The sequence below is a fragment of the Zosterops lateralis genome (assembly GCF_965231275.1).
Source record: "Zosterops lateralis genome assembly, chromosome: 8".
Lineage (NCBI taxonomy): Eukaryota > Metazoa > Chordata > Aves > Passeriformes > Zosteropidae > Zosterops > Zosterops lateralis.
In genome coordinates this window covers 15,679,327-15,703,648 of record NC_139768.1, presented here as the reverse complement: position 1 = coordinate 15,703,648, position 24,322 = coordinate 15,679,327, and the positions used below count along the sequence as shown (strand labels likewise).

Here is a 24,322-nt window from a genome sequence, read left to right as displayed (position 1 = left end):
GCAACATTATCTCAGTAATATTTTTTCATAAGTATTTGCTGTGTCTCTTCTCCGACATATTCAGTCTCTGTGCACACATCCACACCCCCACAAATCCCACTGAAGCCAGGAGGCACTTGGCAGAGGACAGGAACACGGACCTGACCTGACACTCACCCCAGCTCCCTCCTTCCTGTGCTGGTGGACGAGGTTGCCATCCCTCGGCCAACTGGCTGCATGCTTGGACCCACGTGCAAGCACTCCCCATTCCAGCTTGTCCAAAGAGCATGGAAAACCCTGGCTGTCAGGGCACTCAGGCTGCCTTGACTCAAGGGGCTTTGCCAGCAGATGCTCAAGGAAGATGCTGAATCTGGCAGGTCCTGGGACCAGTTGTTCTGCTGAGTTTTTAGGGGGAAAAAAGATCCCTTTCCCTCCCCTACTTGTACTCCAGAGATCTGGGCAAGAGACCCTGCTTCCCTGCAAGCAGGGAAGAAGGTGTCAACGAGAAGGAGCTGCCAAAGGAATCACAGAGCCGAGCAGGAGACAGTTGGTCCCACCACGCTGCCCGCAGAGAAGGACACTGACAATTCTGCAAATACCTTTAATGCACTTAGAATACACGGGAGGAAAAAAAACGTTTAGTGATTCACAAAAATATTACAAAAAGTCACGTGCAGGCGAAACACACCCAGCACTGCAATAACAATGTAAGAATTTACATTAGAAACTAATATAAAATATTTAAAAACCTCTGCTAGTTTAGCTTTCTGTTTGTTTTTTGTCTTTTATAAAAAAAAGGAGGAGGGGAGAGGGAAGAAAGGCCATCTACAAGGTATGGTACACCGGCCACAGAAACACAGGCTCCTTCCAGCCCCGCTGGGAGTGTCCTGGGGCTCCTCCATCCACATGACCCCTGCGCCTGCAGACCACACACACACACACACACACACAGAGACACACACATACACAGCTGAAGCACTGAAAAGTTCATCTCAGGGCTGCAAGGGCAACCCCAGTGGTCAGGGTTTGCTGTGGTCCCAGTCACCCATGTGTCCCCTGCCCTGTGAACCTTGCCTTTGCTCTCATTCAGCACACAAAAAACAAGTAGCGTCCCCAGCAAGAGGCAAAACTTCAGTCTGCTTAGAAAAAGGGAAAAGTTAGTGTGTCCAGCCTGGGCTGGACAAGAGGAGGGTTTTGAAAGAGTATACTTGGGTTTGGAGAATGACTGTGGCCCAACTCAGAGTACCAGGACTGCAGGACTGGATGGGTGCAAGGAACATCCCAGTGTGAGGGCCAGGCTATCAGTACAAGTCCCTAGCAGAGGGGAGGAGCGGAGGAGCTGCCTGCTCCCATGGGGCTGCAAATTCCCACTTTGGGGAAAGCCAAAAGCCCAGAGACCCCCAGCCCATGATCAGTCTCTACCAGGACAACACGGTCACTCACACCCACCTCCCCTTCCTCAGCCCCTGTGGGTTTTGCATCCTGCTTGCTTCTGTAGGAAGAACAGCACAGGAGCCTCATCACCAGCCCCACAGAGCCCTCCTGCTCCGGTCCTGCTCAGGGCATTGTCAACAAGCCGTGTTTATGTAGGACCTACCGCACACGGTGACAGCTCAGTCCCTCCCACCCTTGCTGCTCGTGCAGTGGAGAGTTTACGGAGCTGCACTTTTGCTGCAGTTGGGCCCCAGGGAAAGGAACAAAGGAGCCATTTTCATCTCCAGCCTCATTGGGAGTGGAGGGAGAGGGCAAGAGAAAAGACCAGTGTTTGCAAAACACGACAATCGGCAGGAAATTTTCCTCTGGCTTTTTGAGGTTGGGTTTTTTTTTCTCTCTCTTCCTCTTTTTAAAGAGGGCAGGCACAGCATCAGGACAGTTTAAAGCAACCAGGCCCTGGCCAGCCACATCTGTAATGTGCAGCCCTTCCTGGCTGATGATCCTCTCCTGCATCGGGGGTCCACGAGGCAAATGGTGAATGATGCTGTGGTCTTCCAGTGAGGGAAAGGGACAGGGCAGCCCTTTCATAGTAGACTGAAATGGCATTTGTGAACTTAGGATGATTTTATGGTCAGTGACTTTAGGGGGAACAGAATCATGGTAGAAATGAAGAGGTGGTGAAGCACAATACACGACAGGTTCACTGCCTGAGAGACAAGACGATGTGGGACCACGTTTAAAACACGTTTGCAACCTTAGGCCTATTCTCCATTTGAAATTTTGGACTCATGTCAAACACAAGGGCTGGATTTTTTTTTTTAAAGGAAAAAGAACAAGCAGACACTGCACAACAGAAAATAATGTTATAAAAACAGTAGGTTGAAACAGAGCTTGTTAGGTTGAGAGACTTAAATCCAGCTTTAAAATCTTCAGAGGTGAATCCCATAGGCAAATGTGGATTTTGAGATTGCTTTGGATACAGTCTGGCTGCTGTGCAGGCTGGCATTTATCAATTGGGAGAGATGCACAGAAAGGAATTCTTGGTTGCTCAACAGTTTGTCTGCCCTTGCAGCTTCACTCACAGGAAAAATTAAGGCACAATGTGTTCTCTCACAGGAGGGCAGTCACCCAGTCCCTGGGAGGTGGAAGGGCTTTCCTGGTGCTGGAACCCCTCCTCACCTGGCTGAGATGGAGCCCCAAGACTTGACACAGTGGAACCAGAAGACAGAGGGCCATGCTCTGGGCTGGGGGAAAACTGGGCACATGGGTCTAAGCGTTTTCTTGGGCCTGAAGCTTTTCTCCCCATCTGATGTGATGCTTCCTTGCCCTGGCCAGATACAAGCTGGAAAAGCAGGACATGGAGTCAGGATGCCAACCTAGGAGGAGGGAAGAGCCAAGCATCGCTTTCAAGTGTTTTGGGTTTAAAAAAAAAAATATTTCTACAGGTCTCAGATGAAAAACAACACAACCCTCACTTCTCTCAAGACCATTTGATGACCTGATGGTGTAATTTCAAAAGCCATCCAAGAGTAACTGAATATTTAAAGTGAAGAGCTTCAGAATATAATTTTAAATCACTGTTGGCAATTCCACGTAGAGTAAAACCAATATACACAGTCCTCAAAGAATTAGACACAGCAGGCACCACCTATCTAAGCCACTGAAAATATGGTCACAGCAGCTATAAGACTGACTGCTCTGCTCAGATCACACCCTACATACTTTAGTACTGAAATTATACATTCCTAGTCCTGTTTTTAATCAGAAATTGAGAGAGAGAGAGAGTAGCCCTGGCTTTTAAGACTTCTCCTGTTCCAGAATTGCTGTCATATGTTGGATTTTCAAGGCTCTTCATCCTTCCAAATATCTGATTTAACCTGTATCCTGATTTCTTCAGGAGAGAGAAATCCTGTACTCACTGCTCCTAAACTGCTTTCATTTCCATCCAGGTCACTGTCTTTAGCCAACACAAGCCCCACAGGTTTTGGTTCCATACAAACCTGCTTCACGCCTTCTACACAATCTAGAAAAAAATCAGCACTAGTGATACTTCCATCTCAGCAGGTTTGGGCTAGAAAAACACCATGGCATTTATTAACACTGATGACTTCCCTCTTTCAAACTACTTGCTCACAAAAATACAAAGGTTTCTTTTCCATTTCTTTCACACAGAGACATGTCCTCTTGCCCCAAGATGAAAATATCTAAACTTCACATCTCATTTACTTGCCAATGAGTAAGCTTTTGGCATGGTTGCAAACTTGATGTGAATTGTGAGGGGATGTCCTGTGGGTTCCCAGCTCTTCAGGATATTGAGAACTGCAATTTTCTTGCTCTTAGATAAGTTGCTGAGAGGCAGCGACAAGACCAGGGAGCTTAAGGGCTGACTCTCACCAAGTTCTCATAGTTGCTCTAACAATAAGACACAGAATTCTATTTTAGCAATTATTTGTCTAATGTTTCCCCCCCTTACCTAAATAGGAAGATTTCACTTCCTTCCCTTCAAGCCTTCCCCCCTCAATTGTTATCTGGCTACCAGCACAGATCTATGAGAAAGTGTCTCAGAAATAGAGATTTCTGGCATGCCACCTGTTCATAACTCAAATACACAGAACTATATATAAATACATGACATGGAACAAAAATACACACACACACACATACACACACAAGGATACTGGGTGGATTATCACATGCATTCAGTATGCTCCCTCTGAAGTCAATGGAAACCCAGCCCAGAGTGTCTGATGAGAGTAAATACAGTGAGGAAAACACTTGCATGAGAAAGGCAGAACTGGAGCACAAGCCAGCTGGGAGGAGGTGCTTTCCCTGCATACAGCACCAGTTCCCTGCCGTGAAGGCTCAAAGGGTTCATAGGGCAGGAGGTCTCAAGCTTTCCAGATGTGTGTCAGAGCCCGGAGAGGGTCTGATGGACTTCTCTCTGCCCTGTGCTGATCTCTGCAGGAATATCAACAACTGACCTTCCAAATGTCCCTTCTCCACCAAGATGTGGATTTTAAGCTCCTTTAATGAGAGTTAGCATCTGGAAACAAGGAAGAGCAGCCAGCATCATGGCAACAAGCCAGCTCTGCTGCGGCACCCCCAGCAAGCTTGTACAAGAGCATCCATGGGCTACTGTTAGATGGCTTTGGGACAAAATTGTAGTTGCTGCCCTTGCCTTTTCCCCACTGCCACAATTATCTGTTTGCCCATTATCTTGTGGTGGGACACTTGGGCACATTGTTTCTGAAGGTGGACTGGTAGGTTTTCATGCCACTTTCTCACCCACGCTGCCCCTTGCACATACATCTACAGTGCAGAAGGGATGCTTAGTGCTAACCAGGACAATGAAAACTGGCCAAGAGATCCCATGGATGAATGCAGCCTGCCACAGCACAGAAATCACTCTGGCTGGTACATGCAGATATCTGAAAGTTTGTTCTTTCACAGCAGGATTTTAAGATGATCCTCTGAGTTCAGACAAAATGACAAACTCATTTACATGTAAATTGCTTTCATAGCTTTGCAGAAAGGAAGGTTCTGCAGAGCAGTGTTGGACCCTGCATTTGGCCTGCCTTAAATTATAATATAAAAACAATTATAATAATACAAATACTACTTTGTACACAAAGCACGCCCTCCCCTGCAAACCCTGGCATGCTTCGGTAGGTCCTACAGCCCTCTAGTCAATAGTCACCCTCTCTGCACAGAGAGACATTGAGTGACTTGCCTGAGGCCACAGAGGAATTCTGTAGCAAGTCCAAGGAAAGCTTTGTGGCTCCTAGCTCTGCTTCTTGACCAACATTAACCAGCCTCAAATATATGCAGAAAACATCAAAGCTGACTGTGCTGGGAAGAAATTAAATCAGAAAACAAACAGAAAACCAACCCCAGGGTACTGTGAGGCCTCCTGGACTTTGCTGTTTGATCAGGGGAGTTAAGTGTTAAAAGCTTTTGTTATACTTGTATTAGGATCACACAGCAACTGCGCATAAACCACCAGTTATCTTTTAGGCAGAAAGGGGTGGAAGGAAAGCTGCACCTCCCCTGACAAGGAGTGAAGAGTTGTCACCAAAAGACAATGGGCAGAGGAAGGCTGGGGAATATGCATCAGAAACAACCTGCAGCAGCAGCAGGGGGTAAAGCCTGTGGTGGTTTGCTGCAGCATATCCACAGGGCAGCAGCTGATGCAGAGACACAACCTGGCACTGCAGAGACCGGCTCCTCTGCACATATTTTGCCTCAAGGAGGAAGCCACAGGGATCTAGAGAGAACGTCTTTTCAAACTGGTTTCGATGCTTTACAGTTCAAACTCATCTGCAAGGAGGAAGGTCAGCAACAAGAGCCACCACAGTGAGGCTAGAGGGGAAAATGGAGCTGCACTAGGGCACAACCCTGCTGGAACAGGGAGAATAGTTGGCTTCATTGAGGCTGAGTCTCCTCTCTGCTGTGCCAGGGCTGCAGAGATCTCCACTTCATATGCTTTCAAGCAGCCCCGATTCTGCAGAGCTGCTGAAGTTGTCCCTGTAAACAAATGAACCTTTCTAGCTTCTCAAATTCTGTACAATAGCAAGGAAAAAATACTTGACAGTATCTCTTTAAAGATAAACACACTGTAAACAGGAGATCTCCCCCGCCCCGGTAGCTTTCTTCCTCCTGCTTGTGCAAAACCAGAGGTTGCGACCTTCCCTGGGGTTCAGGCACAAGGACAGGATGCATGAGAATAAAGTTGCCTCTGTTTGCAGCGATACCATAGCTAATAGCACCAAGACCAACACTTAAAACATGCCTAATTTGAGGGCAGGGAGGATCTGGATTTGTTTTTCTTGACTGAACTAGAAAGTTCATCTTTAAATCTGTTCAGCTTCAAGCATGTGAGCTTTTGGCCTCCTTTAAACAGGGGAAATACCATTCCGTTTCTCAAAAGAAAAAAAATAGCACATGGAAGAACAGTTCTGCAGTCAGTAAAAGTTTGGCTAACAAAAGGACTCCAGAGTCACGTAAAGAACATTTAATCCATGGATTATAGGCTCGCACCTGGCAGAAATGTATGTGTAAATACAGGCGTGCAGAGCGTCTACACCCTGGGCTAAGGCAAAGGGGAGTTCTGCAGCTAGGAGAGAGAAAGGATCCTTACTACTAATTTTCATAGTTAAATATTTCTCACTCGCACTCACACATACGCAGGCTGCTCCCAGAGAGTTCAGCCTTGGGAAGGATAAAGGAAAGGGCTCAGTTCAGTCTGGGCTGGTGCTGAGTAGCTCCTCTTCTGTTTGCAGTGGTTGTGCAGCAAACTTTTTTTATTTGCAGGCAGAGTTTTTACTGCATTAATTATCCTGTGAGTCACTGGGTAATGGACAGTAACTTGGCTCTCCCAGTTGTTAGAATAGTGTAATTCAGCTCTAATGCAGTGGGTTGTCGAACACGGCATCTGGCAAGATGGAAACTTTCAGTTTCTTTTCAGGCCAGCTGTACTCCTTTGGAAGTTTAAACTGTAAGACAGTAAAGAGAACCAGTTAATGCATATCACTGCAATCTGCACAGAAAAACCAAAATTGTTGCAAAGGCAGGCAGCCCCGTGTTATTATTATTTTTTAAAACAAGAGGCCACTAAGAAAACATTTCCCCATCAGTATGTTTTGGACAGCAGTGGACATTAGATAATGTGGCCTGTCTCAGCTGCCAAAGTAAAGTTCTGAGCTTTCAGGCCAAGTGCTGTTTATTTCATCAGATGAATTTTGGAGGGTTTCTGCCCCCATCACCATTTCCCCTTCCCAGTCTCAGATTTGCAGCAGAAGTGTCTTCCCTCCTATCGAACCATGTCCCTCTCCTTTCACCCAGCCCAGCACGTGGAGCCCACATCTGCTTTAAAGGGAGTCTTAGGACAGCTTTCAAATCCCTGCTCATTCAGGGTGGAATGTAGGTGAGCCATCAGAGCTCTGCCGGGTGACAGGCAAACTGTGCTGCCCTGGCTGGGGAGAGCTAATGTGCCTGCACAGCATTCCTGCTCCAGTCCTTCCCACCTCTGGCACAAAGGCCTCACAGAGCTGTACAATGCCTTGTGCTCACACAGGCACTCGGCTGCTCAGGCTGTTTTGCAAACACTTGCTGAAGCGCACAGAAGGGAGATTTTTTGCCCCAGTCTGGTTTACACAGCACTGTCTGTGGCCAATGTTTCCCAAACAAGGCAAGTCCACTGGTCCCATCCTGATGCCCTCCCTAGGCTGGGAAGTCACCGCACCATCAACCCAAGCACAGCCATCCAGGGACAGAGCTGCAAGGAGCCTGACCACCAACCCTTCTCACAACCACATGACCAGTGCTCAAGCATTCACACAGGTCTCTTGAACACAGCTCTGGGGTGGGGGTGAAGGTGTGGGATGGAACTTCTTAGGCAACAAATCTGCCCCATCCACAGCTGAATGGCAACCAGTTCTGTATAGGCATTTCATGCAATCCCAGTGGCCAACCTGAGGACCCAAAACACATGGGGGATAGCTCTGGAAGCCTGTTTGCAGGCTCATTTTGTTTTCAAAACTGTACTGCACCCGTTGTTGCACTGCCTTGCCCTGTGATACTCCCTGACACCCTGATGGGACTCAGGGAGGAATCTCATGGGGACCCAACACCACCAGTGACAATCTGCCCTGGAGGTGGCTAATTCAGAATGGTTATGGATACAGTGGTTCTCTCCTAGGAGAGTCCTCAGACCCAGGGCAGCAGCACCATAGGCTTCCCAGGGGTTGTTTGAATAAGAGAGCTGGTTCAAGGGGACAGCGACCTGGAAATCATCAGTCTTTATCCAATTACTTTTCTTTTTTCCTGTAAGCACCCTGTTTGTGATGGACATCAACAAAGGTTCAGTGTGAGGTTCCTGCTAAAGGAGATCCCCTCCAGCTGCCTGCTTCACAGCAAGGGTGTCCCTAGCATGAATTTGCTCCTGACCTTGCTCCATTTGCAGCTGCCCATGAAGGTAACTTGAAGTTGGTATCATTGACCTTAATATGCTGGTGGTTCATGGTCTGATCCATGACCTGAGGGCACAGCAGGAGGATTCTTCAGGATAGAGGCTACCACAAACTCCTGTTCGTTATCCTTTAGGAAACAAACAGCTCAAGTCCCATTTAAGTTTTTTTATAAACTTAAGCCCTGTGTATAACTTGCACCATGTAATCTACAGGCCCTGCACAGCCCAGGGAATTCTAAGTTGCTGTCTAGGACATGTGAAAAGCATGCTAAAGATACTCAGACAGATTATTTCACTTAATTTCACTTAACACAGGTGGCTCTTTATACAGCACAGACTCCTCACAGCACTTCATTCTACCACATGAACATCATCAGCAACAGTCAGGGCTGCTGAGGAATGCTTTCAGTTGGCCCAACCCAGATCCTGCAAGTTACAAATCCTTGGAGGAATCTGGATGCTGAAAGATCACATTTCATCTCAAGTATTTTCCTTTTTATAAACAGCAGTGGTTCCAAAGCAATCCTCTTGGAGAAGTCATCCTTTGCATTTGTTTGTTTTTCACTTTTTAATTCAGCAAAGTCACTCAAAGTGAGTGGGAACCAAGCACCCCATTGCTGTGCCAGGAGCCGCCATGCTCTTTGCCTCAATGGACAGCAAAGGAACATGAGCTGTACAAAGCCTTCACTAAAGGGCCTTCAATCCAAAGTACTCCTGGGCTTCCATGTCACTAGCAAAAATGAGCTTTGGATTAGGTTTAACTGGATAAAAGCTGGCCTGAAAGTCACTGCACAGCCAGCAGCGTGCTCCCCTCACTCACACAGTGAAGAACACCCTGGCATTAAGTCAACTCTGGATTAAACAATTAGAGCCCTGAGATTTTCCTAGGGGGAGGGGAGCAGAGCAGGGTATGGGAGGGCTGCTCTACTAGCCAAGGAAAGTTTCTTTAGAGTCTGCAGGGAGCTGTAAAAAATGGGATTAAAAATATTACATGTCATTTCTGCCACTGATCTTTGAAGTCAAGCAGAATATTTATATGGCATGCATGGGAGACGGGGTGTTAAATGTTCCCCAGGAAGAGATCACATGGCAGTGGGAAGTTTAGTACCAGCTTTTATAAAGCCCCCCTGGCTGTTGCTGTAATGCTTCCAGACTGGTGATGGTCCTTTAAACACCGTGCAGGGCCAGCAGGTGAAGGCCAAGTAGCAGATGTGAAACAGCCCTGCCTGCTTACCAAACCCACCGAAGGAGGCCCATACAACAGATTGTTCAAAAGTAAATGTGCTGCCACCACTTTCAGCCTTTCTGAAAGCAGGGAAGGTGATGTACTAGGAGCTGCTAGTGCGAACAGTATCTATGTATGGCATGGAGGAAACCCTGCCATCTGGCCCAGGGGCTGCACTCTTTCATTTGAGGTATTCAGATACCATGCTGGAAAAGATGCTGATGGAAGTCAAAACGCAGAGTCTCCCTTAATACCTATCCCTGTCTTGTATTCCTTGCAATCCCTTCTCTCAGTGCCTCAGTGGTTCACAGCAGATGTGAAGGCTTAGCATGGCCTCAAGTCTATGGATGGGGCAGGGCTGCAGTCTGCAGGCTGAGGGGAGGATCAAAGACAAGCTGCAGGATGGGCTGAGCTCTCTGAGACAGTACACGGAAGATACAGGAATGATGCAGTCTTACTTCCTCTGGAGAATTCAGGTCTTCTAAATCTTCCAGCATTCTCTCTACGAACTCTTCAGTCAATAGGATCTGTAAAGAAAATACAGTATTTTAAGCCTTTACACTCTTAGGTTTAGCTAATTGAAGGAACTCTACGATTTCTGCACAGAGCAGACTGTACCAAATTACTCCTTTCCCTATGTCCTTCTTTACTGCAATACAAAGGTCTGAGGGCAAGGAGCTCCTAACTTTGTCTTCTACCCCAAACACTGAAAAAATGTTGAAATTACACAGCAATCTTTTTTGACCCTCAATTATCTCCCTCAGTCTAAAATTAGAGGCTCAGCTTAGACAGAAAGAGGGGGAAGGAGGAAAAGGGGTCAACATAACAACTGTTGGAAAGACAGTGGGAAACAGCCACTTTCATCTGATCCATTGAAGTCAAGCTCACAGTTTAATCAGGAAATAGCAGCATAGAAAGAGCCAGAGACCCATACAGAGCTGGTACTCTGGGCATGGGGAAGGGCCTGACCCCAGTACAGCCCATTGTTCACATGAACCGGATGCTGGGTATGGGAAGTGCTCCCAGAGGTGCCCACACGAGGCACCCCCATGTTTGATGGCACATGCCCATCCTGCATGCCTGTGCTGGGAAAGCTTTTGGCTCATCTCAAAGCCAGGCTGGCAAGCAGGAAGCAGTCCAAGAAAACAGCTGTGGTCAAGTCAAAAGTCCTGGACGAGGACCACAACCCCAGCTCCATGGAGTCCCCCAAGTCACAGAAACCAGAGACATCACAGGGCAAATCAGCCCCGGGAATTCAAGAGGAGGAACTCCCACCCTCTTTAAAAAAATACGTGATAGGCAAAAGCAAACACATCCTGCCCTCTTCACAACAGCCGCAAAGGCCAGAGCTCCAGGCAGGACAGCTGGCTTGGCACAGGAGCAGAGACGGCAGTGCAGGACCAGGCAAACATCCCCACGCAGTGAGGGGGCCTTGGAGCAGCATTCCTGGGAGTTAGGTTGCAACAGCATCCAGTGGATTATTATTCCCCTTTTAGCCTACAGGTTTGTTTCTTTCCCCTTGCTCCTCCTTTCCTTCCTCTGGTCCACCCTTTCCTCCACTCTGGCATTACTTTCCATCCAGAAGAGCCCACCGTTCCCATGCCCCCTTTCTCACCCTTCTTCTCCCTGTTCTTCCCAGCCATAAGCCCTGTGCTACCAAAAATGGATTGTTCTAGTATCAAACAGTGGTGGATCTAAGTGGCCAGTCGCACTGCTCTCCACCTCATATCTGGAAGAGGGGCAGCTCACTGCCCTGCAGGAAGCCCACCTCCCATGCCCACTGGCTGCTTAGGGCCAGTAACACCAGTGGAAAGCAAGTGAGTGCCAGGATGCTGTGGGCAAGTAGAAGCCTCTGTGTTCCATTCTAGCAACACATAAGCAGGACTATTGGACAGAAAGAGAAAGGGAAGACTCTAGTGTCCCGTTCTTCTTTTGTTGGGCAAGATAAGAGATCCAAAACCCACCAAATCTAAGGTGTCTGCAGTCCTCTTCCCTCAACATTGCTACACTGCTGCCACTACACACAGATTTCTTGGGGGATGACAGAACCACAACCTCCCCTCTCCACTAAGCTTCAACCTGCAGCAGGCTCCAGGCCAGGGTGTATGACCAAGCTGCTCAGCATGAATGCAGGCACCTTTACCAGGCCCTTCTGATCATACCTCAAGCCTGAAAAAACTCTGCTTCAGTTTGGAGCCAGCAGCTTGCTGCTTTGGACAGGACTCTGCAACCTGGCACCAGTCTGCAGACTGGCAAGCAGAGGAACATTGCACTGAAACACGCAGTGCCACCGCAAACTGCTGCAGTCTCCTTGCAGGGCCTTGCAACTCTTCTGCCTGTTGAACTGGAGACACTCATTTGCTAACTGTTTGCAGGAGGAGGGAGAAGTCTGTCCCTGTTGGAGGCAGAAGGGCAACCTGATCACTCAGCTCAGGAGGAAGGGCTGGGTGGGGAGCTGGGGCTCTGCACCGAGCGGATCACTTTCTGCGGAGGTGCAGTCTGCAGTGGGGTGAGGGAATGAAAACAATTTGGCAGACATCAAAATCTACAGAACAGCCGGAAAAAGGAGGAGGAATTGGTATTCACAGCAATCAGGCCAGGAGGAAATGAATATTCAGCCATCCACAGATGAGCAAAAATGCCAGAGGTTGGGATGGGTGAGAAAGCAGGAATGAGGAACTGCAGCTTTGGCAGGGAGACTAGAGGACAAGCGCAGCAGGAAGACCCCTGGGCACTCCCAAGGTGCCACAGGCAGGAGAGAAATAGGAGCCATGTGTGTAAGGCAGCCAGCTGCTCTGAGGCTGTAGGAAAACAAGACAGGGTATGCAGGGGTAAACAGCAAAGGGTGGAGAGAACAAAGGAGGGGACAGGTCAGGTCTTGGCTAAGGACAATCCTATGTGGAGCACTGTGCCTAGCACTGAAACTGGGATGCGATGACTTAAGATGGCTGAGCGCCTCTACAGCTCACTGCCCTCTCTCAGTGAATTTTGGTAATCCAACTGAAAAAAAGCACAAATTCCACTGAGGTACTGAGCTGAACTGGCTCCCTGAAAGGTCTGACAAGTGAAGTGAGACAGGAGACCGCAGCTCAGCTGCATTTGGGGACTCAAAGCAATGGCAGCCTGCTCTGTGCAGCATGTGAGGAAAGATCGCAGTGCCTTCTGCGAGCCCTGCATGGACAGTTAACTTTGGTGGAGGGCAGGCATCACAGGCTGCAATGACAAACTGCTGCAGTGACATTCACACACACAGTGTGTGTTTCAGAGCCTGTCCTTAACAGTCCAAGTCAGAAAAAAATCCCACCCCAAATCCTACTACCCCACACTACTGGGGAGACCTGCCTTCGTTCCTGGAGAAGAAGGGAGACTCCAAAGTGGAGGTGTAACCAACTGTACCAGCAGCCACATTCCCAACACAGGAAACTGGCACTCTTGAGGCTCTCCTGAGCATGCAGGAGGAAGGCATGTGCCAGCAGGACACCAGGTTCTTAAGACAGCTTGGAAGCAAGAAGTATTGTCATCCTGGATTCACGTCTAGACAAGATTTCTTCTACTAGAAGAAGCCCAATCCAAACGGCCCAAGAGCACTAACGCCTATGCTCATACATAGATCAGGCTGCCATCCCCACCTGCAATCAGCTAAACCACCTTTGTGCTGGTGAGTGAGTCTTATGGAGAAGGCTAAAAATAAATCCAATCCTATCTCAGCACCCCTCACTCACAATACTTCACATTTCCAGCTCTTGTAGCATGCCTGCTCCTGCACAGTATGATACGCCATTACATTAACACACACACACGTTGTATGTGCATGATATTAAAGGTGACATTCCCAGCAAATAAACATGACAGACTGCCATTGCTCTAGGCACCTAATTTAATTTCCTCTGGGATTTAAACCTTAGAAGCTCAAATTAAACAAATAGGCCTCACTCACTTTATACTTCAGAACTGAATGTGAGTTTTCCTCTGATGCTATTGACTGATCTTATCAACAGGACACTACACAGAGATCACAATGATGAAGCAGCTTATTCCCTTCCCAAAGGAAAACAGAGCCCCACTGTTGTGCTGCAGCCATGGGAAAAGCCGACACAATCTGGAGGGCAAACGAAGCCACGACGTGCACTGAAAAAGCCTCCTCTCCCATGAAATCTCTCGACTGGTGCTGAGGAAGCAAAGGAGCAGTCCTGAGCAGGTGTTCTGGGTGCTGCAGCAGCCCAGTGCTCACAGCACTGTGTTTTCACAGCCCTGTGCAAACACCCAGCCTGCCTAAGCTGGTCACAGGGTGCAGCACAGCCTGTGCAATGGCTGTTTGCAGTATGAACAGTGAATGCCCCTGCCAGCCAGCTGTGGGTATCTGAAACAACTCTTTGGGTGCTGCACAGTCCTGCTCGCACCAGGATCTCCCTGACCTAGAGAGGCCTGGACACGTGCTAAACCATTGCCAGCAGATCTGGATTCCATTTGCTCTGTTTTGTGGCACTGAGTCACGCTACAGATGCTCAGAAGATGACGACTAGTCAGAAGATAAGTCCCTGTTTTCTATCACAGGGACCTACCACACAACTGAGGTACAAAGTTTGGGTTCTCACCACTTCACTAACAGCTGCAAGTGTCCAGACACGTTCAGAACACCAGGCTAGGCTGTCTCATTCAGGTGGATGTGCTCAGGGAACACATGCTGTCTCCCTCTCGTGGCAAGTCTCACCTGAGCTTGCTGAAATTTACTTCTTATCCACAGGGCTCACCTAAGGGTCACCTGAAGGAGTTTGTGTTGAAACTTTCTGCATTGAAGCTTTCATACACACATCTGGCTGACAAATCTGTATCATGACTTGTTACAGGTACTCAGCTGCAGGCATATGAAAACGGATGAAATCTTAAAGTGTACGCAAGACCATGGGGCTCCAGATGAGTTTGGCTGACTTTAAAAGCAGGTGGTGCTTGGTAAAACATTAAATACTTTATAGTCAGCTTACAGGTACCACCCCACAGTTAACAGCCCATCTCTCACTAAAGGGTTCAACACTACCGAGGGATTGAAATTCTCAGGAAATTCAGCTCAGGAAAGGCTACTAGTGACAGAGGTCACACCAATGTTGCCTGGCACAGCTGGCAAGACTTTGATCAAGGAAGACTCTCAGAGGCTGAGCTAGGAACCAAGCTGCACCTCTACCCAACTTAAGGAAACATGGGTTTGCCCAGGGCCCATGCTTTGCCCAGGGCAAGACACAAGCAAATGGCCCAGCTACATTGAAGCAGAGGCTTTCACTGATAATACTCAATTTCCTTGCCTACCTAGGATAAAACCAAATAATCACACACTTTGCCCTAGTGCTCTGTTTGCATTAAACACTGCAAGTTGCTTTTCTAGCAGGTTTGTCAAAGAAAGAAAACCGTGTTTTATTAGTTCTGGACTTAGTACAGAGCTGGCCTGTATGTCCAGCCAGAGAAGGTGAGGACACATTGCAATAAACCCCTATGTAAACTACACCAACCCTTGTAAGAAACTGTTCATGTATTGGGTGCTATGCCTGGAACACGCGGAACAGTTGTATCCTAAGCCAAATCATCTGTTACATCTGCAAATATCCAGCAACTTTTAGGAGTCCTTTGCCCTGAAAATGTTTCAGCATAATTCTTGTCAGCACAGCAAAAAGTTAAGTTAAAGTGTGTCAGCCCTTCCCACTGAAATTTCCACCAATAGAATCCCCTGATGACCATGTGTTGTGCCACAGGCACCCCCCAGCCCACCTCTCTGCTCTCTCCTTGACTTGGCCTTCTTTGTGCTGCTTTGCTCATGCTGCAAGTGGTTCAGGGCAGAGGTCTTGTCACATCATTGTTCTGTGTCAGGCCAGCCCTGACACTGTCTGAAAAGGCCACCTTGCTGCCTGAATCCATCACAGCTCTCACTACACCCTAAAAGGTACCAACATTGCAACAAACACCTCTGATGGGAAATTCTACTGCTGTTCTTCCAGGAGATTCACACCCCCCCTTGTAAAAGAGAAACATCCAGTCACAGATGCCTCAGGGACCCTATTGCTTCACAGTATGATGTTACAATCCCAGAAGAGGAAGTATAGGATGACACTGAAAGATTTTGACCTTGTGGGATCTTTTCATGACATTGTCAGTCACAAGGCTGATCCCAAGGACCTGAGCTCCTTAGAGCCCAGACTGAAGAGATCTATCATGCAGACAAGGCTTCTTTGATTCAATACATAAAATCTGGCTCAGCTGGGGAAAGGGCTGGCAAGGGAGCCAAGACAACAGGCAAATCCAATTCTTTCAGAGAGAAAAAAAAGAAAGGAAGAACAGGCATTTCAAGGAATGAACTAAGTGGGTGGAAGGCAACCTATACAAAGTAGACAAAATGTAGTTTGAGTGGCAAGGGAGGGGCATTAGGTGGTGGGATAGACAGATTAAGAAGGATGAAAGAACCTGACTCATCCAAAACTAGCCTGGACAAAGTACTAGAGAACATGCTGCAGGAGAGTTGACATTGGGAGGATCATCATGTTCTAACGGTGCATTTCTACCCCAGACTAAGTGTTCCCAGTGTCTCATTCAGCTGTGAGGGAGAAGAACACAATGGGATAATGCAGTAAGATTTTGGGGAGTGTTTGGGGCACACAATAAACTTACTGGGAAACCGCTAGCTTAGATTTCTAAGACCTACTCAAGAATTTGGGAGAAGCCACTCAAAAGATTCTGAAAAATAATTTCATGAGTAGACATAAAACTGCTTTCGAGAAGAAGGCTGTAGTTGTACACAACTCAAACCAGCTTGTGGGTGTTGTCCTTAAACTCACCACACTAGGAATAACACATCTATTCAAGTGTGGGGAGACCAAAAATCAATCCTATGTCTTCAAGAGAGGACATGATCCATAGCTACCACTTACAAGTGAGCATCTTGAGCATCCAAGTGACTCTTTCAAATGTTGCTTTGAACCTCTGTTGCTGCCATTATGCCAATGTGCATAAATGATTTAACATGTGGTCTAGCAGAGAGAAGAACCAGATGTGCTCATTTCCAGGGGAATGTCCTGACTCTACCGGAACAAAGTCATTCTCTTGTGCACTCTGTCTCTGTGACTAATTCAGTGTTTTATATGATGTGGAACAACTCCAATTGGAAGAGCTGAGGAAGAACCAAAATACCCTATAGTTGTGGTGCCCATAAAGCAAAGAAGTAGAAAGAGAGGTTCAAATTAAAGAAAAGAAACAAAGTATGAGTTTCTCATGTCCTATGCAAACATTATGTCCCTTAAATATTGATTAGAGAAAGCAAACTTCTAACACCTCCAACCCTATTCTGCAAAACTAGATTTTCTTTCCTGCTTTTATTGAAGAAAACTTTCTTATTTCTTATTTCTGGTTTCATTCAACATAAAAGGATTTTATTTCAGCTTTTGGTCTCTTTAAGGCTTTTGTTTCAGCAGGAAAAACTGAAAATATTTAAAGATTGGGCTCAGTCTGATCTTCTTTCCCAGATTTTTCACTTAGATTGCCAAACCAAAAGAATGGATCATCCCCCATGACCTTGCTCACAGTAATCTCCCCCTCTGCTGTGACTGCCAGCATAGATAGCACATGTTGATAGCTCCTGCATGCTGGATGCTTCCCACGGCTTCCATGCACCTATCCTGCCTACAGGCACATTTAACATTTTCTATGAAAGGTTTGACCTTGCTGTCCTGAACCTCAACTTATTTTTCCATGCTGGATACCTTGTTTTTCATTTTTTAAAAGGCTTTTAGGAAAAAAGGAATCAAGAGAGGTATTTTGGAAAAAGTGTATTTTGACAGTACTAGCAAATTCATGTGATAATTTTGTTGGCATGAGAACCATCCCTTATGAAGAAGGTGATAAAGATTAGCAAATGAGTGCTCTGGAGGACAAGGGAAAGTCTTTCTCCTGATTATGAAAATGCTTTGCTAAGTCAGAAGTCTGAAAGTCAGAACGTACTGCTTTCCCATAGTCTTTACGAGAAATGAAGAGTCCTTCATTGAGCATGTCCCAGCCCAAGGCAGCTCTGCCCCAAAATAGAGCAGAGGTAGCTAAGGAGTCATTTTTCCTCTGATCATTCCTCTGAGAGGTGAGGGATTGCTATGTCACCAGGCACATCAGGACTAATGGCAGGGAAACTCTCCAGCACTCTCAGTGTTTCTGCTGGAAGTCGGACCATGTGGAGGAGGAGGAGAAGGAATTTTCTAACTTGAATGAAGGCGGGGAGAGGAAAGCAGAGACAGGCCAGGATGAGGGGAAGACAGAGACACAGAAAAACAGGATGAAGGGCAGATCATTTGCCAAAGCTGGCGACAACAAAGAGTAAGGAGACTGTAGAACCCCATTTCCACAGCCTTAACATCCACATTCTATCAGATGGACACTGGGAACATACTGGCATGGGAGGTGACCAAAGAGGGCCCCCCAGCAGTGCCTGGTGCCAGAGGATAACACCTCACCACTGCTGCGAGCTCTTCAGCTCACACAGAGACTCACATTGTGCTGAGAATCAGGGGGTGCCAAGTCCCAATGAACTACAGCCTTCACCTGCCTAACAGGATTAGTCCCAAACTGGAAAAAATACTCTCTGCACTCAGAGAAGAGTGACATTGGGCATACAAAACTTTGGAAATTGTTGCACAGAAACTATGCCATGTTAATTTGGCCCCAGTATGTGTCTGCCTCACGAAACAAATGTCTAATCACAGGATCACCTGCAGGTTTTCTCCACCAAGACCTCTGCCCTGCTCAGTCCTCAGGATGGTTCTGCTCACTGAATGCAGCATTAGTAATTTCTTTTCATTATCATTCAAGCTGCTTCCCCATTCTCTCCTACTCTCTTCCCCTTTATTTAGTATGCTCCATCCAACTACTGCCAGCATGGATAAAACTGGAAGTACCTAATCTTACTGTCCACCACTGTCTCAACCTCTGACGTGCTTGGCCTCACATTTCTGCAAGGCAGGGAAGTGCTCCCCTCCATGATGAGGGATGGAGGCTCAAGGAAGTAGAGATCTAAAAGTCACAGAGGAAACCTGCAGGAGAGCAGGAAGCTGAACATGGGTCTTCAACTACAGTTCCCAGGCTGAACCCCTGCCCCAAATAAATCCTTTCTTTCTCCTGACCTGCAAGAATAAATTTTAATCTCTTCCTGAAATTGTTTCTGGTGTTCATCTGTGGAGCTGGAATGCCTGGCAAGCACTGAATTCATTACATTCTTCGCAGGATGACCAGAAGAATGTTCTTCTGAACAGACATAGGAAAATGAATGAAGAAAAAGTTGAATCTGAATGTCTACTTCTTGTGAATGCCCATTTCAAGACTTGCAGATCCTTGTTTTACAGTCTACTTAGTCCTCTGGGGCACAGAGATATGCACAAGGGAATTCCTCCTGACCTCCTCTTGTTGCTGGGAACAAAGATCAGACTTCAGGTCTTGAGCTGAGCATCCAGAAAATGAGGAACACAAAGTCACTTGCCGTGTGAGAACATTTTAACTTAAGATTCTGGAACAGCACTGAGAAAGAAAAGTGTAGTAGACACAGGAACAGGACCCAGTTCTCCAGGGCAACATTTAAGAGGCTTCACTGTAAGAGTGCTGTGATTCTTTCTGCAATTACCTGCCTCATTCATTACACACTTTCCAATTTTAACAAATAAACAAAGTGGAAGTCCTGTAGGCAAGAGACTACTTTACCTCATGCTCCTGATTCATCTCCCAAACACACTGCATCTCTGTGCAGTGAAATGAGGCAAGCACACTCTGTTAAAATTATGTATGATTCTTCAATTAGATATTGCATTGAAATACAAATGTGTAACAGGAGCAAGGCTAAAGTGCAGAGATATTTCTTACATTCTGTGTGCTAGATTTTACAGCTAATGAGAACTCTTTAACTATAGGTTTGTTTTTACTGCACTGTATTGGCTTGTATGTCAGAGTCTGCAGCAGTATCTGATGTGTAACATGTACATTGCACATGATCAAAGTCTTGAATGTCATCTTCTTGCCTAGAACAATGACTGCCTAAAGCAGCAGGAGCAGAAATTATCTAAAGGTAGAGTTAAACAAACCTCCTTCTCCCCTCTGGGGAGAGTAAGCAGTCCAGGTGAGCAAGGCAGGAGGGGAGAACAGCCTGCTTTGTGCTAGACGGGCAGAGAGCTCCACATAAAAGCAGAGGAGCTTTGCAGAAGCATGTCCTGACTCCCATCACTGGAGACTTAATGATGGTAATTCCCAAAGGATGATGCATGCTGACAGGCTTTGACACAAACTACCCCAGGATAATATTAATATGTATTAAAGGCTCAGGCAACTTTATTGGGACAGGCTTGATCAGTAACACATTTCAACAGAGCGTCTCTATCATGTGTCGGAACAAAAGTAAGGGAGGGAGAGAGAACACACGCACAACCTCACCTTGCTTTGGGAATGTTTGAGAGACAAACAAGGTCAATCTGTGATGAATTGCACACTTGGCACAGCTCAGACATTGGACCAAGAACCTTGGGCGCTCCTTCACAAATATGAATGTCACTGTGGGGCAGTTTATGTTGGAGTCTGTCTGCATGATCAGCATCCTTAACCCTCCAACACAGGGCCAGACACCTCCTGCACAGCCTTTCCCTGTGCATCTGGAACATCTGCCCCTTGGAAAGCAGAGGAGAGGTGCTTAGGAGGCAATATGGGGGCTCTGCAGTCACAGCACTGGGGGAAGGGGGAGTGGAAGAAAGAACCACAGAAGCCTTTGATCATGTGTAATGTTAATTCAAGTGTTACACATCAGAGACTTTGCCACAGTAACTAGCATATAAACAGGAGTCTAGTGTTAACAAGGAGGACTTCTTGAATATGTTTGTACATTTCTGAGTTAAAGCAATTTCCCTATTCAACAATACATGACACAGTGGAAGGAGTTCAAAAATAAACCAGCCTAACATGCTTAGACCTTTAATAGAATTTAGCTTCTTAGAACTAATTAAATGTTACTTAAATGAATAAAAAAATTCCAAGTACTTGGGAAAGGTGCCAATTTGACAGCTCTGGAGAATGAAATAATCTAATCATCCCCAGAGCATGGGCAGCAGCAGGACAGGCTTCCCCTACTAACATGCCTCAAACGTGACCTGGAAAGACTGTTGATAGAAATGGGGCGTACAATCTCTGTGGTCTAATGACTCCTTACTTTTTCTGCTGAGACTGCTGAAACAGTTCCTGCTGAGTACCAGCTGTGGGGGTGATATGGACACCTGTCTGGTCTGAATGGTGCTGGGACCTGCCAAACTCCTGTCATCTGCTAACCCTCCACCAGCGCCCAGTGACTCTCAGCTCATTGCTCAGCCCGGGCAGCGGGGGCTGATAGACAGCAGCTCTCTGGCCTGTCCCACCTTGGACATGCTCCACTCCAGCCCACAAGATGTAAACAGGAGGTACTGTGTTTAGTCTGCAGGTTTGGGCTCTCACTGCACCAAAGCTCAGACTCAGGAGAAGTCAGTCTCTGGCTGCTGCAGAATTGAGGCCGGGATTTTTCAGGCTCTTTTTTCTACCCTAAGATAAAGTCCACAGGACGAAAAGGCTTCCATGTCTCCTCTTCTCCACAGTTCCTCCAATTACTTGTCTTTGCAACATACCCCTGCATTGCAGTAATATGCTTTCAGTCACCAATTCTCCTTGGAGCTCCTTGCTGTGCCTGGGGTCCCAAGCAAGGGAGGAGGAAAATCCTCTCTGGGCCTTGCTGTGAAAGCTTAGCAGGCCTTGCCAACTCAGCCAGCCCAGGCTGCAATGGAATAAACCAAACACAGCTCGCCTCCTTGGAAATTTTATGCACCACAACTTCTTTTACTTCTGAAGCAAAGCCACATGGACCTCCCCCTCCCCTGCTCCCAACACCACAAGGAACGGCTGAGCACAGATCAAGTCTTCCACTGCATACTAAGCCAAGAGTCTCAGACACTCCCACATCTCACAATTGGGTGCTACTCCTGTTGTCCCAGGCTGCTTTTAGTCTCCCTTCCTCCCCCCTTCAGTCTGTCCTCCTTTGTACTCAGCACAGGGCAGGGGCCAGCAGCAGAGCTGGTTATGTCAGACAGAAGATCCAATACATCGGCCTTGTATAGGAGACAAGTGAGGGAACTTGCTTCTCCCTACCATCAGAGCCAGCAATTCTTCATCTTTCCATCCCACCTAGTCCAAAAATCTTACACATTTTCAGCACCAAAATAAGAGGCATGAAAACAGCCAGGTTCATAAGGGTTAACATATCTAAATGGTGACATTCTTCAATGTTTAGAGGTTACCTGACCACTCTACACATCAATATATTTCGAGATGTGATGTAAATGCAAACAAACACTCATGTTTGGAGTTAACACAGTCACAAGATCCTGTGTATCATATGTTAGCAAGCACAGGAACCAACAGCAAATGACCCACCCTTAAACCTGACTCTTTGCTGTTAATCATTACAGGAACGTTGCACTTTCCAGTCAGAACAATCAAAGCATGCAAGCTCTTTGAAAATCCCTACACGAGATGGTTCTGGCCAAGATCAGCTCCTTTACAAGACATACAGATTCCAAGGTATGATGTCCTCCAGACCTATGAATGCGGGCTGCAGAATGCCTTGAAAACAAGTCATTGGAAGGCTAACTGCAACACTGCAATGCTGAAACAACCCCCTGTCTTCAAAACAGAAGGGGAGGCAGGAATACCACAGTTACAGTGAAGGCAGAGACGTAAGAGACACCCAGTCCCTCAGAAATGGGCTTTTCTGCATTAACACATTCCCTCAATTTTTTTTTCACAATATGCTTATAACCATAAAGAAATTCGAGGGTAGAACAGTGCCACACTGTCAGATCATTAGTGCATCAGTGCTCTAGGAATGACCCTCAACTCTAAGCAGATGGGGATTTTCCAGGGAAGATCTGTGACACCAAAAACATGTGGGTATAAAAATGTGTGGGTGCTTCAAGCAACCACAAGCTTTATTCAAAGAATCACTAGAAAAGGGCTAAAACTGAAAGGCATTGCTCTCTGTGCTGCTCTCCCATTAGGGATAATGTCAAACTGAGATCTTGGCTCTGCAGGATCACAGTCCCACAGCTTTCTAGCTCTTCTGCGCTGGCTCCACTCTTGTTTAGGTCATTCCACTCTGCCTCCCCAAATTCCTTTCTAGAAGAAATCAAGAAAAATACAGCCTGTAAAGTGTTCACCAACTTCAGGGAATGGATACTACTGTATTCACTGATGATTTCTGAATTTTCCGGTCAATTATCATTTTGAGTGCCACTAATATAAATAGCAACATTTCACCATTATTTTTTGAGGCCATAATTACTGAAAATATTGTGCAAGAGCTATGAGAGATGTTGCAGCAGAAAATACAGGTTTGTTACACTTTTAAACAACATAAGCCCGTAGGAAGATAATTTTTAAGTTGCAGTAAAGGAGGAAAGGGGAAAAACAGGAAGCAGGCTTTCTCACTTGTAACCAAGGTCCATGGGCTGCATAGGGGTGCTCCTCTGTGGCAAAGGCTCCTTCTACTCCTGTTGATACAAATGTGATTGCTGTATCTCCTGTAATACTTTTATAGGTAAAGTGCCGTCCATGTAAGAGCCTTCCCCTGGGGAATTAAACACATGTGCATGAGTTGAGAGGGTGTGCACAGCATTCAACACAACAATGGAGATACATCGCTACTGTTTCTGCCATCAGCATGGGAAACTATTTTGAAGGTAGGAAATATTTATTTTTCAGGAATATAAGAACGATTTGCTCTAAAAAGCAGGTGATAAGCCTCCTTCTGAGGCAGGGAGCTAGGCCTCATCTTCCCCCTTAATCTCAGGACCTTGTTACAGAGCTAGAATACATCTAAATCCCATTTCATGCCTATCCCCATGATGAGGTGTTGATGTATGTAAAGGCAGGGGACTGCCAGTTTTCCAGCAAGATGGAAACTACAGAAGAGAATCTAAACTCCACATCGTGTAGGAATGTGAAGACACATTTCTAAGAAGGCTCATTGCTGTGACAAGACCTCATAATCAATTGCTCTGATGCTTCACAAATTCCCTGTATTACTTTAGCAAATGCCTAGAAAACACACATACATGACCATCTACAGTATTACTACCCTTTTTTCATTCAATACAAGGGAAAATCATGCTCTGATATTTTGGCTCAGAGCATCTGTGACACCCATGCATGGCTTCTAACATGCACAAGGGAAAACTTCAGGTAATGTATTTAGTGCCTACAGGAGTCACAATTGCTTGATGACTTACTGCTGGTCAGATGAGACGAGGTAACTGATCAGAACAGACTGTTCACACATTTGTGATGTAAAATAAAATATGTTTGTGCTAACTTTCCCATTGGTTTCTCAACAGGCCCAGGCAAGTGTGCACCTGCTGCTGATAACTCTGATACTACCAACATGTAACTCATCAAGCTAAAGTCTATCACCTACAATTATTTGTCTTGACACAACATTTCATCTTTATCTTAAGGATTAGAACATTTGCACAGGGATTCTTAAAAATAATGCTGGCTAAAATTATGGAAAACTAGAAGGCAGTGATATGCACAGACTGAACCTTCAAAAGGCAATGTGTATAGTATGCACACAATGTGTTGCTCCTTCAGTCATGTGACAAAATTTGTCTAAAACCCGCACTTGTATGCATAAACTGATTGTA

The 24,322-nt window shown here is 46.4% G+C and overlaps 1 protein-coding gene across 2 annotated transcripts in view; it reads right to left on the bottom strand.

Moving 5' to 3' along the window:
- Nucleotides 1-566: 566 nt before the first annotated feature.
- Nucleotides 567-24,322, bottom strand: part of SUFU (SUFU negative regulator of hedgehog signaling) — an 89,146-nt gene continuing 65,390 nt past the window's right edge. For both annotated transcript variants that reach the window (XM_083866161.1, XM_083866162.1), the window contains exons 10-12: nucleotides 23,109-23,247; nucleotides 10,064-10,132; nucleotides 567-6,905 (exon numbers count right to left, since the gene is read on the bottom strand). In XM_083866161.1, coding sequence (XP_083722287.1) covers nucleotides 6,816-6,905; nucleotides 10,064-10,132; nucleotides 23,109-23,247 — 298 coding nt within the window. In that variant the 3' untranslated portion in view covers nucleotides 567-6,815. The remainder of the gene's footprint in view (nucleotides 6,906-10,063; nucleotides 10,133-23,108; nucleotides 23,248-24,322) is intronic.